The following is a 16840-nucleotide window of genomic DNA, read 5'->3' on the forward strand; positions in this document are numbered from 1 at the left end:
TATCTTTGTAGTTGCAAAAGAACAAAGGGAGATGGACATAAAAATCTGTTAAGTTACTTCGGAGCTATCGACGTCTAAAGTCAAGAAAATTTCAGGGTGTAGTTTCAAGGAGGCTTTAAGCTGTACGTGGGTGATTTTAAATTATTGACCCAGGAAAGCGTACATTTAACATTTGACCTAGACCAAAAGGCATTGCTGAGAACATAAAACCCTTTGAAAGGTCTCCTTAATGTGTCTTATTAAATAGATATTGACCTGGGGAACATAGAGCCCTGTTTTATGCAAGCAGATAAATGCTACTACCGATGATGAGTGCTACTATACTACCAGGCATTACGAGTGTGTGGTAGTGAACACAGAAAAGTGTGACTAAAAACAGGAAAGTGTTTTGTGATTTACATTAGCACATATGGTAATATACCTGCCGCCTTGTATTGTAATACACCTGAAAACGGTCAGCGCCAGTTTGCATCAGCACCTGACAAAGGCATCAGATCTCAGCCGAAACAGAAAGAGGACGCACACTGGACTTCTTCTCTCACGCAGAACAGCAAACACGACAAAAGAGTGGCACAGAGCAGACAGGTCCAGAGTTTTTATTATTTGGTACCCATGAGTAGATAGCAGGTGCTTGAGTGTTTTGGAGTGCCAGTAGTTATCTTACTGATTGAGAAACTAAAAGCACACAACGCCCTGAATATGTTACATGCATAGTAATGTGCCCATATAATAATAAAGTGTGCTTTTGGATAATGGAATTTAGCCAATTTACATCTACAATGCACCCTGTACATAGTGTCATAGTTTGTGCTGAGAATAACATTTGGTACATCGACTCGAGTTAAGCATCTCTCTCTACCTTATAATCAAGAGGTTATTGGTTTATGATAATAATGATAATTATTAATATGACCTGTACAGTGCATTGCAATGACTGTAATAGAAAATAATGGACGATGACTCATTCAGCAGTCTGTCAATGTAGCAGTCACTGGCCTCATGGGGAGCTGAGACAAATCTCCTCAGTCCAAGCACTTTCTGTTTCCAGAAGAGTTCGAAGCCACAGTGGAGCACAGAGGCCTCCATGTTCAGTGTGCGGCAGCCATGACAAATATTGTTCCCAGTTGCATGTCAGGGCTTTGATGTCCGTTCACTGAGTTTTGCTGCTGCAGTTCAGGGCTTTTCCCCATCTGTGCGCCGTCTTTGGAGAGTCAAACCATCTGTCCCAGAAGTTAAAACTCCATTATGGTCACATAACATGCACCATTTTCCCCATAGTCATTAAAACACATGAAGATTATAAGGTGGGGAGTCACGGCATACATTTTGCCAAACAAAAGAGGGCAGGTTTCATTGCTTTGAGAAAACAAAAGATGATATATTCATGCATTAAAAAAGAAACAAAACATAAATGATCCCATATTGGGCTGCAGACCTTGAAATATCTCCACGATCGGAGAACAACTAGTTTTGACATCATGTCCTTCGAAATGATGCGAACACAGTTTAACACAGTCTTTTAACACTCTGTTGCTGGTCCTGTGGTTTAACCACCACTAGATGGACCTGTGGCACTGGAAAATTTAAAAACTACACTATAGTAGGAGCCCAGAAAGCAAGTGGATGCTATATGCACACTAGAACTCTGAGTAAACAGCCATATGTGCCATGTTTGTATTGATGCTTTCCAGTTATTCACAGACTTTTGGAATTTACTAATTTGACTGTGCAGCCTGAACATTTTGGAACTTGAAGCCTGGAAGTTGTGAAAGCAGTGAACCAATTTGCCAACTGGATTAAATTCACCCCATTACAAAGCACTGTTGTGGAAATGAAATTAATCCTCAGCAAAGACATTTGGATGACACGTGCAACGGTGCAGTGTGAATGCTACATTAAGCCCTTATGCCAGATTTTGGAATGTAATGAAGCATGGAAACATTGTTATTCAAGGTCACCTATGTGGGGTAGGGTGGGGGGGGGCAACTTTGTATTTTTGACTAGTGCCAAAACTATTTAACTGACATGTCATGTGCTTTATAAGGAACAGATATAATAGAAATGGATATAAAAAGAGGTTGGATATATTTCAAAAAAAAGTGGTCTCACACTTTATTTATTGCTAACTGCCTTGTGAGTACAGAGACATATGCAAAAAAGATTGTAGATTTGTGTCTGTGTTGATGTGCCTCTTTGACCTTTTTCAGCAAATTTGACTGGCCCCAGCTGTTAACCAATGCTAAACCAATCAGTTCATTGCAAATATTGCAGAAAATATATTTTTTCTCAAATAATTTTGTTATAATAACTGATATATGTTTAACTATCCAATGGACACGTCTATAAAACAAAATGGACACATCTATAAAAACAAAGTGTTGAAAAGAGGGCAGCCCTACTCTGAATGTGCTTGTACTGTATGCTGCATGCCATGTGTTGTGTTGGTTGAGGTTCCCCTTGTCAGAATTGTCTTTTCCTCAGTAGTTCTGTTTGGGTCGTTCACACCAGCAGGCCCAGTGCTGCACTACCAGTATGGCAGCAGTCCTCGGAGCAGTGTCTGAGAGCCTCCACAGCAGCCCTGTCCAACCCAACTCCACTGTCTGTCCCCCTGCCCCGGCCCCCGTGTGGCGGTCACCCCTCCAACAGGGTCCGGCAGTGCCCCTCCAGGACAGGCTGTGTCAGGATGACTGCATCAGGCCTGTCAGCCGCTTTCCCGTCAATGACTTGCCCTAGAAGGTCAATTAAAACGAAAACACATTTCTAGACTGAGATGCTGAAAATACTTTATAAATCACACATCTCTACCAACAAGGTGCTCTTTTTAATCTAAAATGCTTGGTTGCAACCATTCATGTGACTAGCATGTTATCTTATTCACAAATACACATCCTAGTACATGTATTAAGAGCCATAACTGAGTGAAATATGGTTATAATTGCAAAGATAGTGAGCCAGCCAGTGTGGTTTGTGATATGAACAGCCCCAGCTCCAAATGACTTACCACACTGCGGGTGAACTTCTCCAAGGAGGTGCGGCGGCCCTGTTCAGTGTCTGCTGGCTGCTGTTTTGGGAGGGGGAAGCAGGGTGAGTGTTTGGGTCAGGTACGGGTGTTGACGCGGGTCGGGGGTGGGGGGTGGGGTAGTTAGTGAGGGGGAAAAGGGGGTCAAGCATTGCAAAAATGAGGGCCGGGGACAATGTGGGAGTTGCATTTTTAGGCAATGGCGTGGGGTCAGTAGGCCAGCAGAAGGAGCAGTGTCCAAACGGGAAAGGGCAGAAAGGCTAGCATGAACAGAGGCAGCTGTGATTTCCTGGAAAGCTCCATATTACACAGTAACAGCTAAATGACTGTTCAGCTGCGCAAGTCTTAAAAATTACACTTATAAACACTTATATACTTTCTGTCATATCTATGCTGGTAATCTCTATCGACAGCATGACTGTTGTTCCTCTTTCACACAGCAGTTTGTCCATGTTTGGCATATGATGTCATGTTTTTCGAGACTGTTCACTTGACATTTTACATAATTTAGCAGTTTCCCTGCACCTGCGTCTTCAGCACAGTTGTTATGCCTTTTGGGGGCTCTATTAGCATCCCATGGCAGCCTCTAATTGCTTATCACCAGACCTTGTTAAGAGCTGCCAAATGACTTTAACATGATCCACCAGCATGTAGCATGTAAGTGTTATCGGATTACCTTAAAGCACAAGTCCTACATGTTGAGCTGTTTTGAGTTGCTTTCCCCATGTTATAAAACCTCACTAACTAGTGTTGGCAGAAGCAGAAGCAGCAATACCACAGTGTAGAAATACTCTGTTATTCTAGTCATTCTTTCAAAATTTCAAAAGTACAGAAGAACCAAGTACCAAAGGTAAAAGTAGTCATTATGCAGAATGGCCCATTTCAGAATAATATATATAAAAGTATTGCATTATAATTATTGATACATTAATGTGTAAGCAACACTAAAGTTGCAGCAAGTAAAGTTGAGGCTAATTTGAGCTACTTCATATATACTGTCAGGTAGCTTTATCTATACTAGTACAACACTCTTTCTCATAGCTGATTATATTTTGTATCTGCAAAGTAACTGATTAATAAATGCAATGGAGTGAAAAGTACAATATTTGCCTCCAAAATGGAGTATAATGCAGTCTAAATACCAAATTCCTGACCATATAGATATACAGTAGAACCTGGGATGTCTTTAAAATCATAAAAAAAAGAAAACAATATGAGAAATGCAATAAGAGTAACAAATGCTTGTAAAAAGAAGAAGTGAGATAGGGGTCATTTAGTGCAGCTCACCTTCTTTCTGGCTAACAGGAGGTCTTGGTAGATGTTGGATCGCAAAAAGCGTGCATAGCTGTCACTTTTCATTAGCTTGAATATGTGCTCCTGCAACAGAAAGAAAAACTGATGAGTGTGTGTTGGCTGGGTGAGAACGTGGACTGAAAAGGAAAAATAAAGACAACAAACAAAGGAGGTCTGATTATGGTAATGCTATGAGGAGGTGGCGATGCAAACTCAGCGTGCCGACATGAACGCCGGAGTCCTGTGAGACAGAGCTGAGTAATGTCCTGCCAGTGAGAGGCGTTCCACGTCACACATCGCCAACCCACTTTGAACCAGAGGAATCCACAGTAAACTGACCGAACAACCTATTCATGGCATTACTCGCCTCATTAGGCCCTGGCACAAACACACTCCGTCATTCTTCTTCGCTCCTCTCTCTTTCTGTTCCTCCCTGCCCTCTCATTCAATCACTTGTGTAACATGAGTGGGGTGGAAGGGTTCAGTATTTCTGTGGACAAGTGGATGGGAGAGGAAATAAATGGCTGTAGTGTGTGTGTGTGTGTGTGTGTGTGTGTGTGTGTGTGTGTGTGTGTGTGTGTGTTGTAAACAGGGATGTAGTGGAGGGCAATTCCATCTGAATTCAGTTAAATTACCTTAAAAATAGAGCCTATATATGCTTTTAAGGTTAAATAAAGTTATATATACAGTTATATAAATTAAAATGAGGTACAAAGGAGGTGTTTTAATGAAAAAAAATATACATGAATTATTTTGTCACTGCTTTCTGTCTGAAGGTTACCTTTTATTTCCCACTAAATCCCTTTCTATGTAGCACTATAGAGGTATTGGCTGTACTGATGTATACAGGCGCAGGTGTCTCGGGACTGCATGTGTCTGGTGTTCATTCAGACTTGTGCGAGCGTGTGTTCATGCGTGCGTGAACATGTATAGTCACATGAACTCATCCATGAGGAACAAACAGCACTGTCCACCTGAGCATCCTCGTAGCTGTATCGTCCGGGGTCTTTGAGATTCTGGCTGGTGCGCTCGTAGCTGTGAGAGTCCAGGTTGATGGAGCTTGGTGCTCCCTCAGCCAGAAACTCCTGCCAGATCTCCTGCGCCCTGGAGGGCACTTCCTGAAGCGGCCGCCGCTTCAGGTCTTGCACTGCTAACCAGAACCTACAACAGCATCATATCTAATTAAAACATCACAAAACTATAACATACAGTGTAAACATTGACAGTTGAGCTGCCTGTTTTGTTAAATTCATTCTTATAGAGATGAACTAGGAATATTTCTACAATATGTAAACGTACTTGTGAATTTCTACTTATTTTTTGGGGTAAAAACAGCAGTTACAACATGATCATAAGTTTTACATCTAAAATTGTAATCAGAAAAGTAACAATAGTTCAGTCAGGACAACTTTCATCAAAGAAACTGATATTTGCGCCACAGTAAGTTGTGTTTTGTGGTATGGCTCTTTTTTGAGAGAGAGTATACCCTGCAGGTTACTAGCTGCTTGCAGAGGAAGCAGCAAGGGCAGGCGGGCTCTAGCGTATAACGCTATGCTTGATTTGTTACATAACTGTCGAGTACATTATTTCCGTGTGAAATGTAGTGGAGTAGAAGTCAAGAGTAGCATAAAATGGAAATACTCAAGTAAAGTACAAGTATTTCAAAACTGTACATGATTTACTTTTGGCCACTGCAGAAAGATGTTATAATCTAGATTGATCATCAACTTTGTTCTATTTTTGTTTGGTTATAATATCTGCAGCAACTGCATTATCATGCTAAAATATCCCACAAACCATTCCATACTGTAGAGGGACAGAAAAGTACTTGAACCCAAAATAACGAAGGTTTTGGGGCTATGGAAAGCTGTAAAACACAACACCGACATATTCTCACCTTTGAAGTTTATGTTGCAAACCTGTTAGCAAACATTTGCTCATTTACACATTCAACAGATACGGAACAGCATTTGCATTCATTTGGAATTATAATATTTATGGCCACCTGATGAATTTAAGTCCAATATTCACTCTATTTTAGCTCTGTTTTTGGCCTCCACCACTCCACTCAGTTCATTATAAAAATATTGACTATAGCCACTTTAAGAAAGGCATGAGGTACAATGAAAGCCTCACCGCAGGTTCTCTGAGCTGAACTCTGACTCCAGAAACTTCAGGAACTGGTCTCGTCCTGCAGGATCTTTCAGTGCCTCCTCCAGAGAGAAGCCCCATTTCTTCACACGCTGCTGGCTGGGGTCACGACTGCTCACAATAAAAACAGATTAGAAAAGGATAGAATATAATAGGATAGAATAGAAACGAGTGGTTCATTGTTTACAAGTCATTTCCCCTGAGGGTCAGAACATAGTCAACCTTTGGGAATGCCAGCATTAGTTACAAGATACAAACAGACAGATCCCTCCTAATTCTGGACAACAAAAGTTAATCAGCACCGAGACCTTTACGCTCCACCTGACCTCAGCGTTGGTTTAAAGCATTATGAGCCCCTGGTGAACTCTCAGTCCGCATCCCTACATGGCCCCTCCAGCCTCACCTTGCCTCCAAGTCCCAGAAGGAAGAGTCGTCGCTGAGCCAAGGGTTGGAGGGCTCTGTGGCAGACACAAAGGGGTCATATTCCATGAACTGCTCCGCGTAGCTCATCAGACTGTCGGCCACTTTGGAAACCTTCATGCAGTGTCTGTCCAGCTGGACATTCAAGAAGGTAATCTGATGGAGAGGAAGAGAGAGTAATGAGGAAGCTAAATAAGGAAATAGCCCATCAGTCTGTGTCCCCGACTGGCGTTATGATGGATGGCTGAGGCAGACTGGTGCTAACAACCTGTGGAGAAGACTGTCACACTGTGAGTTACCTCCTTCTGCACGTCCTCTTTTGTGGGCTTCCTGGTCGGCTGGGAGCTGATGTGGATGGGACTCGGCTGGCTCTGGCCGTCATCTGGTACCCCATAGACCGACTAGAGAAGGCAAAAGGGGAGACGTAGTCAACCTTGTTTTGTTTTTGATGCCAGTGGGTTTTGAAAAACCATGACAGACCTATAGAGCAGTTTGAAAAATGTCAGGTAACAGTTGTGGGACCAGTAGCACAAATGAAGATACCAAGGTCTCAGTACTGTGTTTGAGAATTTGGGGTTTTATTGACCTGAAGAGGAGTTTAGATTTAGGTTTATATATATATATTTTTAAATATATATAGATAGTATTCAGATAAAACAAAATTTGTAACCTTTGTAAATAGTTATACACTTTATAACTAAACAAAAAATGTATATACAGAAATTGTCATTTTATATATTTTTTAATTATTTTTATAACTAAGCAATATATACATTTAGATAGTCAACATAAATGTGCTATTTAAAAACTTTTCACAAAAATGACATATTTGCTGTATACAAATATTTACTAAAAACTATAAACTAATCCAAATATGTATACAGATTATTTTAATTTATATTTGATGTATTCAAATGTTTTATTAAAATTAGATTTTAGAAAAATATTTTTTTATGACTAAGCAAAAAATATACTGATCATTTAGTATTAAAAATAGCAACAGAAACTTTATTATTCAAATATTTTACAAGAATTAAGAATTTTATAAAAATATTTCAATAACTAAAAAAATGCATTTATATTTTTAGTATTTTGGATTTTTTGTGAGAAAACAAACAAACAAACGTTTAATTAAAATATTTCATTTACTGTGTAAAAGTAGGGAATACTGGAAAGTAAGGGGTTTTGTAATTCTACCCACCAGAATTATAACCTGGCACTGTGGAAAAGGCTCAAAACATTTAAGGAGATAAAACTGTACAGAAAATGGCTAGTCAAAAAAATCTTCAGGACTGGAGAGTTGGGTTAATGGCTATGGCCCTTTGTGGGACGGTCTTGTGATAAATTAAAAACCAGTGCTGAGATGATAATATTAATGTTTAGAAAGCTAAACTGTCATGTATCACACCAGCTTTGTCTTCTCTCCTCACCTTTTTTACCCTGTGTGGGTTCTTCTCTCTTCGGCACTTGCGGATGTCCATCTCTGTGGTGTTGACACAGCCTGGCTGTGGGAGGCGGCAGGAGACAGAGTGTGTTTCTGGGTCAGATAACAGTGTTTCTCCAGCATGTATAGTCTGCGCCTGTCCTCGTCCTCGCACAATACAGTGCTGTTTTCTTTATTCAGCAATGCCATGCTCACAAAAGGCTCGTATGCAAAGAGACTGGCACCAAATCTGATTCTGCCCTCAACAACAAAACATGGCTTTCAGCAGTGTGGAGCTGAATCTGCTGTTTTCAGGCTTTAAGTGCTAAAATTGTCTACCTACATAACAGTTGTTTTCTTTCTTTCTTCTTTGTTCATTGCCATGCTTACACTGCATAATTTCCTTACTTAATGCATCCTTTCCTTTTCATTTTTACACGACTTTAGTCCTAACTCACCACTGGACGATGGACGTCCCAGAATGCCCTCTCCTGGCTGTCCAGGATCTTCCTCTCTGCCTTGTCTTTCTTCCTGTCGATCCTGTGGACAGTGGAAACAGGCCACTCAGATACAGAGCGCACACCTTGGAAATATCTGATCAAACACGATAAATTAACCCAGAATTAACTTATACACTCTCACAAACACACACACACACACACACACACACACACACACACACACACACAGGCACACGTACATGTTAATACCACTGACAAGCCAGACTGGAGAGCAAAATGCTGAAGAGTGTGGGTCTTAACCTGTCTGCTTGCCTCACTAAGCGATGTCTGGTTTTGCCGCTGGTGGGGCCAAGTTCTTACATAACTGACATTTACTCATCGGCCCTTGTTAGCTATTGTTTACTCCCCAGATGTAAGAAGACTTTCCACATCACCAACACTTGTACAAAACAGCAACCAACAACAGCACGACTTTTAAGATTTTTACAGACAAAAGACAAATCCCACTGATTTCACATCAGTGCTGTGCTTTTGAGATATTAGTGGTGTGCTTACACATGCAAGCCACCAGATGGAGATCTTACTAAGACATAGAGGTTAGGGAGAATTGTGTGTTTCATTCCATAGGGGAATACTTGCTGTATTTAATGCATGTCACCCTCCAGTCAAAGCAGGGCTTAAAAACAGAGCATTGTTAATGAGAAAAGCATTGGCTCCACACCCAACTGACACTGCATGCTGAAGCATTTTCTCTTCCTTGGGGGAAAGTATGAATGTATAAACCTGATTTCATCAACATCTCACTATCCCTGCAGCTCTCCTACTGTAAGTGTGTCATGTTAGAACGACACTTTCATCAATAGGTGTCATGTTCTGACTCACGTGTACGCACATACTCACTTGACTTGAGCCTCAGCTTGCATGAAGATAAACTCCCACTTCCTGGCGAAAGCCCTCTGCAGCCGGGCGAGGTTCTCCTGGAGGAACCAATCAGGCGAAGGGGAGACGGTTATTTGAATTCAAGGCCGTTGGATGATTACATTATTCATTCACTGTGATGGAGTGCCATAACTTTGGATTACCGCTGCTGAGATGAGACGACCTCTCACCAATGTGTCCTCAACAAGTTACTGAACTGCTGCTACCACACAGAATTTGGAGTTTCATGTATAGCCTCTGTTTTTGTACACACTATTATTTATTAAATCAGTGTAACAACTGTAACTAATCACTGTATTCTTAAAGGAATAATTTGACATTTTGGGAGAGTTAAATAAAGCTAGCACAAAAAGCCAGTTAGCTTAGCTTAGCATAAAGACTGGAAACATGGGGAAAGTTAACAAAATTTGCCTGTGCCTCTAAAGCTCACTATGTTGTATGGCATTTCTTTAATCCGTACCTAAAATAAAGAGTAAAAAATACACATTGTGGTTTTAGTAAGGCTTATGTGCCAGACAATTTTTTGGTAAGGCCCAGTAACGTCCTGAAGTCTTGACCCTTATTTTGTATATATTAAACTAACAAGATACTACATGTTAATTAGTGAGCTTTAAAGCTGCTGCTATGCATATTTTGTTAGCTTTGGACAAAGCCAGGCTAGCATTTTCCTTGTTTACAGTCTTTGTGCTAAGTTCAGCTAACCAGCTGTTGGCTGTAGCCAGTTAGCTTAGCATGGCAGACGTGAGAGTGGTATCAATCTTCTCATCTAACTCTTGGCAAGAAGGCCAACAAATGCAACTTCCAACATAAATATTCCCTAAATATTTGCCTGTTACCAGGAACAATATGGACTTTCGAAATTATAAAGTAATTCGTTTTATGTGGCTAAAATTCTGCATGTTCTATTTTTATCATCTGTAATGTTGGAGGCCAGCAGGGGATGGTTACCAACAATGGTCACAACTCATTCCACAAAACCATGAGCACATTGAGTGCAACATTGCATGATACATTTTGCTTTACAAGCTCTTTAAAGCTCCATAATAAACTCCATACACATATGAAAGCTGTATACTAAACTGTGACACACAACCAAAACAAGCATCTGTCAAGTTTACAGTACATGACCTCATTACAAAGAGACAAAAAATTCTCAGTACCAACTAGTAGGCATGTTAACAGTGAGAGCAATGAGGCCTGGAGGCATAAAGTGACCTGAATAGGAGAGAAAGGAAGTCTGCTGGACAATAGTTGCAGAGTAATTTAGAATATTAAAGTGCAGTGCATCACTATTGTGTAACAGCAAGAGATCAGCACTGCAGTAATGCCCCTCTTGAGACTGTATCGATTTGCTGACGCCAAGTGGGCCTATAGATACTTTTGTATATATTTTGGAGCCAGTGAATCACTGCATTGTATTCTGCCAAATGGTTATCATGAAAAAGAAAAATGACCTTTGATGGATTTATATAAAAGTCTGTAATTTGATAATGGCTTTTTGCTGGGAAGAATGGATCTTGGCATTTCAAGGCCCCAGAGGACACTGTTTCAGCTCTTTTGTGAAAGAAAACAGGAAATTCAGAGTGTCATCATATTATGATATCATTGAACTGGGAGCTTTCTGGCAATCGCTAAACCACTAGTGTACTTACAGCTTCATAGTCAGCTAGCTCGAGCCTGGCCTTATTCTGCATGGTGCGCTTGCACAGGTAAATGGCTGGAGGGGGAAAGAGAGACAGAATGCGATATGAAGACATTTTTTAACTGCAAGTCTAAATTGTTTTCCTATTTTATTTTAAGCTTACATGTATATGTACATATGTTTCTAACAGCAACATGACAATTCTTCTGTGGATGTACATTGTTTTTATTTCACACTTGCTTTGGCAACATCTGTTTCCCATGCCAATAAAGCCGCTTTGAATTGAAAAGCAAGAGAGAGCAATAGAGTTTGTCAGATGGGTTATCTGCTTTTTAACTACAAAATAAAAATGCAATATCTCCAATGGATGGTGCTCTCTTTTTTTTACTGAGGTCTCAGCTGTGTGAACCAACACTAATGAATGGAGCAGGCAGGCAATGTGTTGTCTTCTGAAATAACAAGCCTTGAGTGAATGCCATGCAGAGAGATGTGGAGATGTGCTCATATGAGTGACTGTCCTTTTATTTTGTTCGTGCTAATCTTGTCCTGCAGGATTCTCAAGGCCACATACATTACAAGGGACGGCCCTGTGGATCAATACTCGGTGAGTGTCAACAACAGATCAACAGTATGAGTTGGGTTTCAGCTCTGGAGGAAGAGAGACAGCCGAAGGCATTAGCAAGACTTTGCTGGTTTGGACAAAGAGGCAAAATCTGAGAGACAGCATGTGACTCACCATAGTCTGTGTTCTCAGGCTCCCAACAGTTTGAAGGCCAGAAGTATGGAGACTGATGAAAACAGAAGGGGATGGAACAGAAACAGATTTTGTTTATTTACTCATATAATCAGCATTACATTCTTTTCTAGATAAACAATAATAATCTACAATATGAATGTGGGAATCTCATTTCTCCCACCACCCACGCTCCCACTGCACTTCCACGCAAAATGAAAAGACGGCTCTTTGATGATCATCATTGATGTCCGTGTGCTGCACATAACTATCTGGGGAGCAATGGTAGCTATATTCTCTCTATCCATAGTTTAATGTCTATTGCAAATTATATCACACATTCAAAGTTCATTCCCAAGTCCATTAATAATAGATCGCTCACATCTATCATGCATTCTTAATAAGAAGGCAGAATTAGAAGTTGGCGGTACACATATATCATTTCCACTATTACTCATAACGGTTATTAGCCTAAGAGCAAAAGGCTGACGCTGATGAATGTGCTTGTTTGAGGGAAATTAACAGAAAGGTTAACATGCTGTCATTCAGCATTATAATTGTCATTTTAACTCAAAAGATTATCTATAAGACTTCACTGCATGCTTAAAACTGCAAATTTGTGACAAACAACACAAGACAGTTGTCATTAAATTTGGGTCTTCTACCAGAATAGTATTTATTTATAGACCAGCAAACAAACATCCGCCTGTCACTAATCCTTACAGCGCAGCTATGTGGTCTAGCCAATACATTTCAAATGCATGGTGGACTCTTTTTAGATGTTCTGATGACGTGGGCCTGTTGCATCACGACATCAGAGGGAATATTTTTAGCCCCCGCTGAATGAGCAAGTGTGACACATACTGCCCTCCCTGCACAGGCACAATAATGGCTTTTAATCTTGAGCAATAGAGGTGAAGAAAAATGCATTTGGAGTTAGATGAGGGGGAGGAGCAGGCGGGTGACAGTGAAAAGTGCAGAGCCAGCGTGCGCCAGGGCCAGTGCTTCCCATAGCCGGATTAAGATGCTAATAGTCACAGAAATGAGTCATTGCGGAGCCATCAAAGGGACCTGTCAAAGTTCATGCTGGATCAGATGGAGCAGAGAAAAAAAACATCCCTCTGACAAGCTGCATGGCTTCCCTGAAGGCACCGTTCTGCGGCTCACCTCCTGCTCTGATGCAGCGTCCAGCAGGGATATACAGTATCGACCTTGGTGTGATGAGTAATAGGCTTAGCAAGGATTGCACTCGTTAGCATCACACAATAAACTATCCCTCTGATATACTACCATCATCTTATTATTCTATACTCAAAGGCCTCCTAACACATATCTTTATGTACCTGAAAGCGATAAAGGGTTCCATCATCTTTAAGTGTCAGGACGTGGTCAGAGATGGGGAAGATGTAGCCATGGGCAGCGATCAGACTCCCAAGGTGGATGGCTTCAGCTGTTGACATGAGGGAAGGCACAGAGACGGGAGAGGGGCATGATTCAAAATTGCCTTTCTCTTCAATTGAGCTCTTTTGTGCTTACAAGTAATGACAGATTGCTCAGCAGGCATACCTGGATCCTCAATGGAGAGGTTTTTCATCAGCCACTGAACAATTTCCGCCCCTGGTATTCAGAGAAGGACATTAGTCAGAAGTGACACACAGTTTCTCATCTGCAATAGTTTAGACAAAAGGTGCAATCCACAACCACTAATGAGCTTTGGGGAAGTCTTTGTGATTTGTCTCTGTGGGTCAAGGCAATAGGTGTCTAAATATAACATAAGTCCTTCCTCACTCTTTGCTCCTGGACAGCACAAAATTTGGCGCAGACTTTGTGCTTGGCAGAGGCTGCTGAGAGAGATGGTGAGAGCATCGGCCCTGGGGGACCCATGTGAAGGAGTGACTCAGAGAACAACCTCTGGGAGAGCGGGAGCAACCTCCTCGTCCAATACTGGTGACTCATTTCATACACAAACGCATGAAGGAGTACAGTGCATGCATACACACAGAGGGACACAGACAGAAATGAAAAAGAGAAAAGCAGCTTTTCTGTGGTTTCACACCACAGGCAGCTTCCTCAGTGGCTGCAGTCTTACTGGCAAAGACATTATTTGCCTCTAAACGTAGTAGCAGAAATTTAAATGAGGCCAAAAGGTCATATTTGCTTTAATGATTCTGACTCGTCGGTTGTCTCTAAGTCCGCTCGCTGAGTGAGACAACAAAACCCCTATACACACACACACACACACACACACACACACAAACACAGCACACAGAATTATCAGCTGCATGCCAAGAACCTTAAGGAAGCAACACACAAGGACGAATCACACACAGCCATGTACAGTAAACAAGCATGTACACACACACATGTGCACACACAAATCCTAACCTGATACTACACTGGGGATCTTGGAGAGGAAGCTTTTGACAGTCCGGATGGCCACACCGCCTGCCTTCTCATCTTGGATTCGCGTAACTATGTCTTCAATCTGTTGGGAGGCCAGAGAGAGATTGTGTTAAAGGTTCAAATATAAAAACAATACAGTTGGGGTTATTTTTTGTTCTATTTTGTGGACATCACAGTGATAGAAAAGACAAACATCTGATGTAAGACCCTTTTGTATTCTCGGCCGTCCAGAGTAGATTAGACTTGGGTCAGAGGTTTAATAGTTTGCTGAACAAATTTTTATGGTAATGTAGCGGCACATTTGGGAGATTTACAGTATTTAGCTGTAAGAAGGGCCTCTGTAACACGCGTTGGTCAATTGAAAAGGGCTGTCACAGCTATTCCCCAGAGGAAGAGATAAACATCACACCTCCGACACAGCCAGAGCCAAAACACATCACACATCAGCAGCCTAAAATTAGGCCCAGCACGGTACAGCTCGCCATCAGACACTACACAAGGGAGAGCACACATACAAACATCCAGTCACTCCAGGGTTTGGGCACACATACAGAAATCTATAAATAGAGTCCTAAATGTGCAAACATACAGAAACATGTTATTTATTTTTAAAGATCGGTCCCTGAACAGATTCTTTATGAGCATATGTGGTCACCTCACAACCTGTATTGATGTGCTCTGTTGCATGATGGATTCTCACCAGAAATCAATCTACAATCAAAAACATCCTGATTTGCACCCTTGGCTGTATTATCAGCAGCCAACCATTTGCAATACAGTAGCTGCTAAGGTCGCTGCGAAGGCTATTAAATTCTTTATGACTCCCTAAGCATCTGTCTGGTAAGTAAGCACACTCAGCTTCCCGCACACATACACATATGTATATGCACACAAGCACACACACTGCTTCAGTATGACAAAGCTGATTAGGTGAATTTAGAGGGTTCAACTCATGGGCTCTACACATTCCGAATTTAAAGAAGTCTTTTCTGTTGCCACCTCATCCCACCCAATTCACAGTTGATCACGGACACACTACATTACACTGTGCTCCAGGTTGGGCCATTCCAGGATACCGCTGGTCCCTCTCTCCCTCTTCTCTCTTTCTTCCTTCCTCCACTGTTCATTCATCATTTAACACAGCATATCTGAGTGAACTCCCACCACTATAGCAGGCAGACAGGCTCTAAAACACTGAATAAAGTTGTGTACTGTTTATGCTTATGACATTGTACTTGTTTTCAGTTTTAAGCCTAAAGCTGTAGGAATGGCGATGTTGAAATATCTCGACAGCTATTGGATGGATTGCCATTAAATATGGTAGACATTCATGTCCTCCTCAGGACATGACCCCATGTAGCAGCGTCAGGTCAAAATTTGAATGCGTTCAATACTTTGGTTTATACAATAAATATATGCAAAACTAATGACATTCCCATCAGGTTCAGCTGTAGCCTAAATTGTGTTTAGTGCTACTATGTTAGCATGCTAACACACATTGTACATGCTAAACATTAGTATGTGTGTGCATTGTCACCATGAGGATGTTAGCATGCTGACGTTAGCATTTAACAAAAAAAAATCAGTAGGCTACAGCCTCTCAGAGCTGCTAGTGTAGCTGTAGACATTTGCCATTATCCTTGGTCACTCAGACATTTTGTATATACATTATATGTGTTCTGACAGATAGAAGACAAATGTGAACAATGTGTATATAAATATTTACATTTATGCAATTCTGAGGTTTTAATGTGCTAACAGATAGAGTATGCTGGATTTGACCACTATTTTGGCCATCCATTGGAGGTTTTCAAGCCTTTGTTTAAGTGTTTTACATCAAAGACATAATATATGCCCTCAACCCATTGAAATTTAATTCTACAACATTTTGTGGCCTTAAAGTGATTGTCCACCAAGAATCTACAATATCTTTTGAAAACGCGGTAAGTAGGGTAAAGCAGCATGCTACGGGACATTTAGTCAACCTCCATTATAATCAAAGGTAATTGTCCTCCCTGGCAAAGTATTAAATGGATGATTCATATTGTACACGCGCCCCATAAATCTACAACAAAACACCCAGATGTATGTGGATATGGATTTAATAACATACATTATGCAGAGCAGAGAGGAAGGGGAAGAGCACTGCGTGGTAAGACAATTACCAATCTCTCACCATAAGCTTGAGAAAGTGTCTTGGCATGAATTATTGAACATCCACTAGGGAGAATTACTGCCTCAACTCTTGTTGATAAATCTCTTACAGGAGGGGATGCATCTGCCCTCTGTGTTGTGAACAGAGCCTTTAGTATTTTAGGCCTGCTTTCGCCTACATGTAAGCAGAGACAGTTTTACA

The 16840-nt window shown here is 41.1% G+C and overlaps 1 protein-coding gene across 2 annotated transcripts in view; it reads right to left on the minus strand.

Moving 5' to 3' along the window:
• Positions 1 to 580: 580 nt before the first annotated feature.
• Positions 581 to 16840, minus strand: part of LOC119910391 (regulator of G-protein signaling 6-like) — a 48095-nt gene continuing 31835 nt past the window's right edge. The window contains exons 3-17 of one of the 2 annotated variants that reach the window (XM_038728993.1): positions 14467 to 14566; positions 13648 to 13698; positions 13425 to 13531; positions 12085 to 12136; positions 11359 to 11423; positions 9668 to 9744; positions 8765 to 8846; positions 8314 to 8388; positions 7183 to 7284; positions 6867 to 7039; positions 6449 to 6574; positions 5287 to 5473; positions 4307 to 4396; positions 3002 to 3061; positions 581 to 2729 (exon numbers count right to left, since the gene is read on the minus strand). In XM_038728993.1, the coding sequence (XP_038584921.1) occupies positions 2679 to 2729; positions 3002 to 3061; positions 4307 to 4396; positions 5287 to 5473; positions 6449 to 6574; positions 6867 to 7039; positions 7183 to 7284; positions 8314 to 8388; positions 8765 to 8846; positions 9668 to 9744; positions 11359 to 11423; positions 12085 to 12136; positions 13425 to 13531; positions 13648 to 13698; positions 14467 to 14566 (1398 nt within the window). In that variant the 3' untranslated portion in view covers positions 581 to 2678. The remainder of the gene's footprint in view (positions 2730 to 3001; positions 3062 to 4306; positions 4397 to 5286; positions 5474 to 6448; positions 6575 to 6866; positions 7040 to 7182; positions 7285 to 8313; positions 8389 to 8764; positions 8847 to 9667; positions 9745 to 11358; positions 11424 to 12084; positions 12137 to 13424; positions 13532 to 13647; positions 13699 to 14466; positions 14567 to 16840) is intronic. The other variant, XM_038728994.1, reaches the window with a different exon arrangement.

Source organism: Micropterus salmoides, unplaced genomic scaffold (genome assembly GCF_014851395.1).
Source record: "Micropterus salmoides isolate LMB-PRFRI ecotype aquatic unplaced genomic scaffold, ASM1485139v1 Ms_hic_scaffold_19, whole genome shotgun sequence".
NCBI lineage: Eukaryota > Metazoa > Chordata > Actinopteri > Centrarchiformes > Centrarchidae > Micropterus > Micropterus salmoides.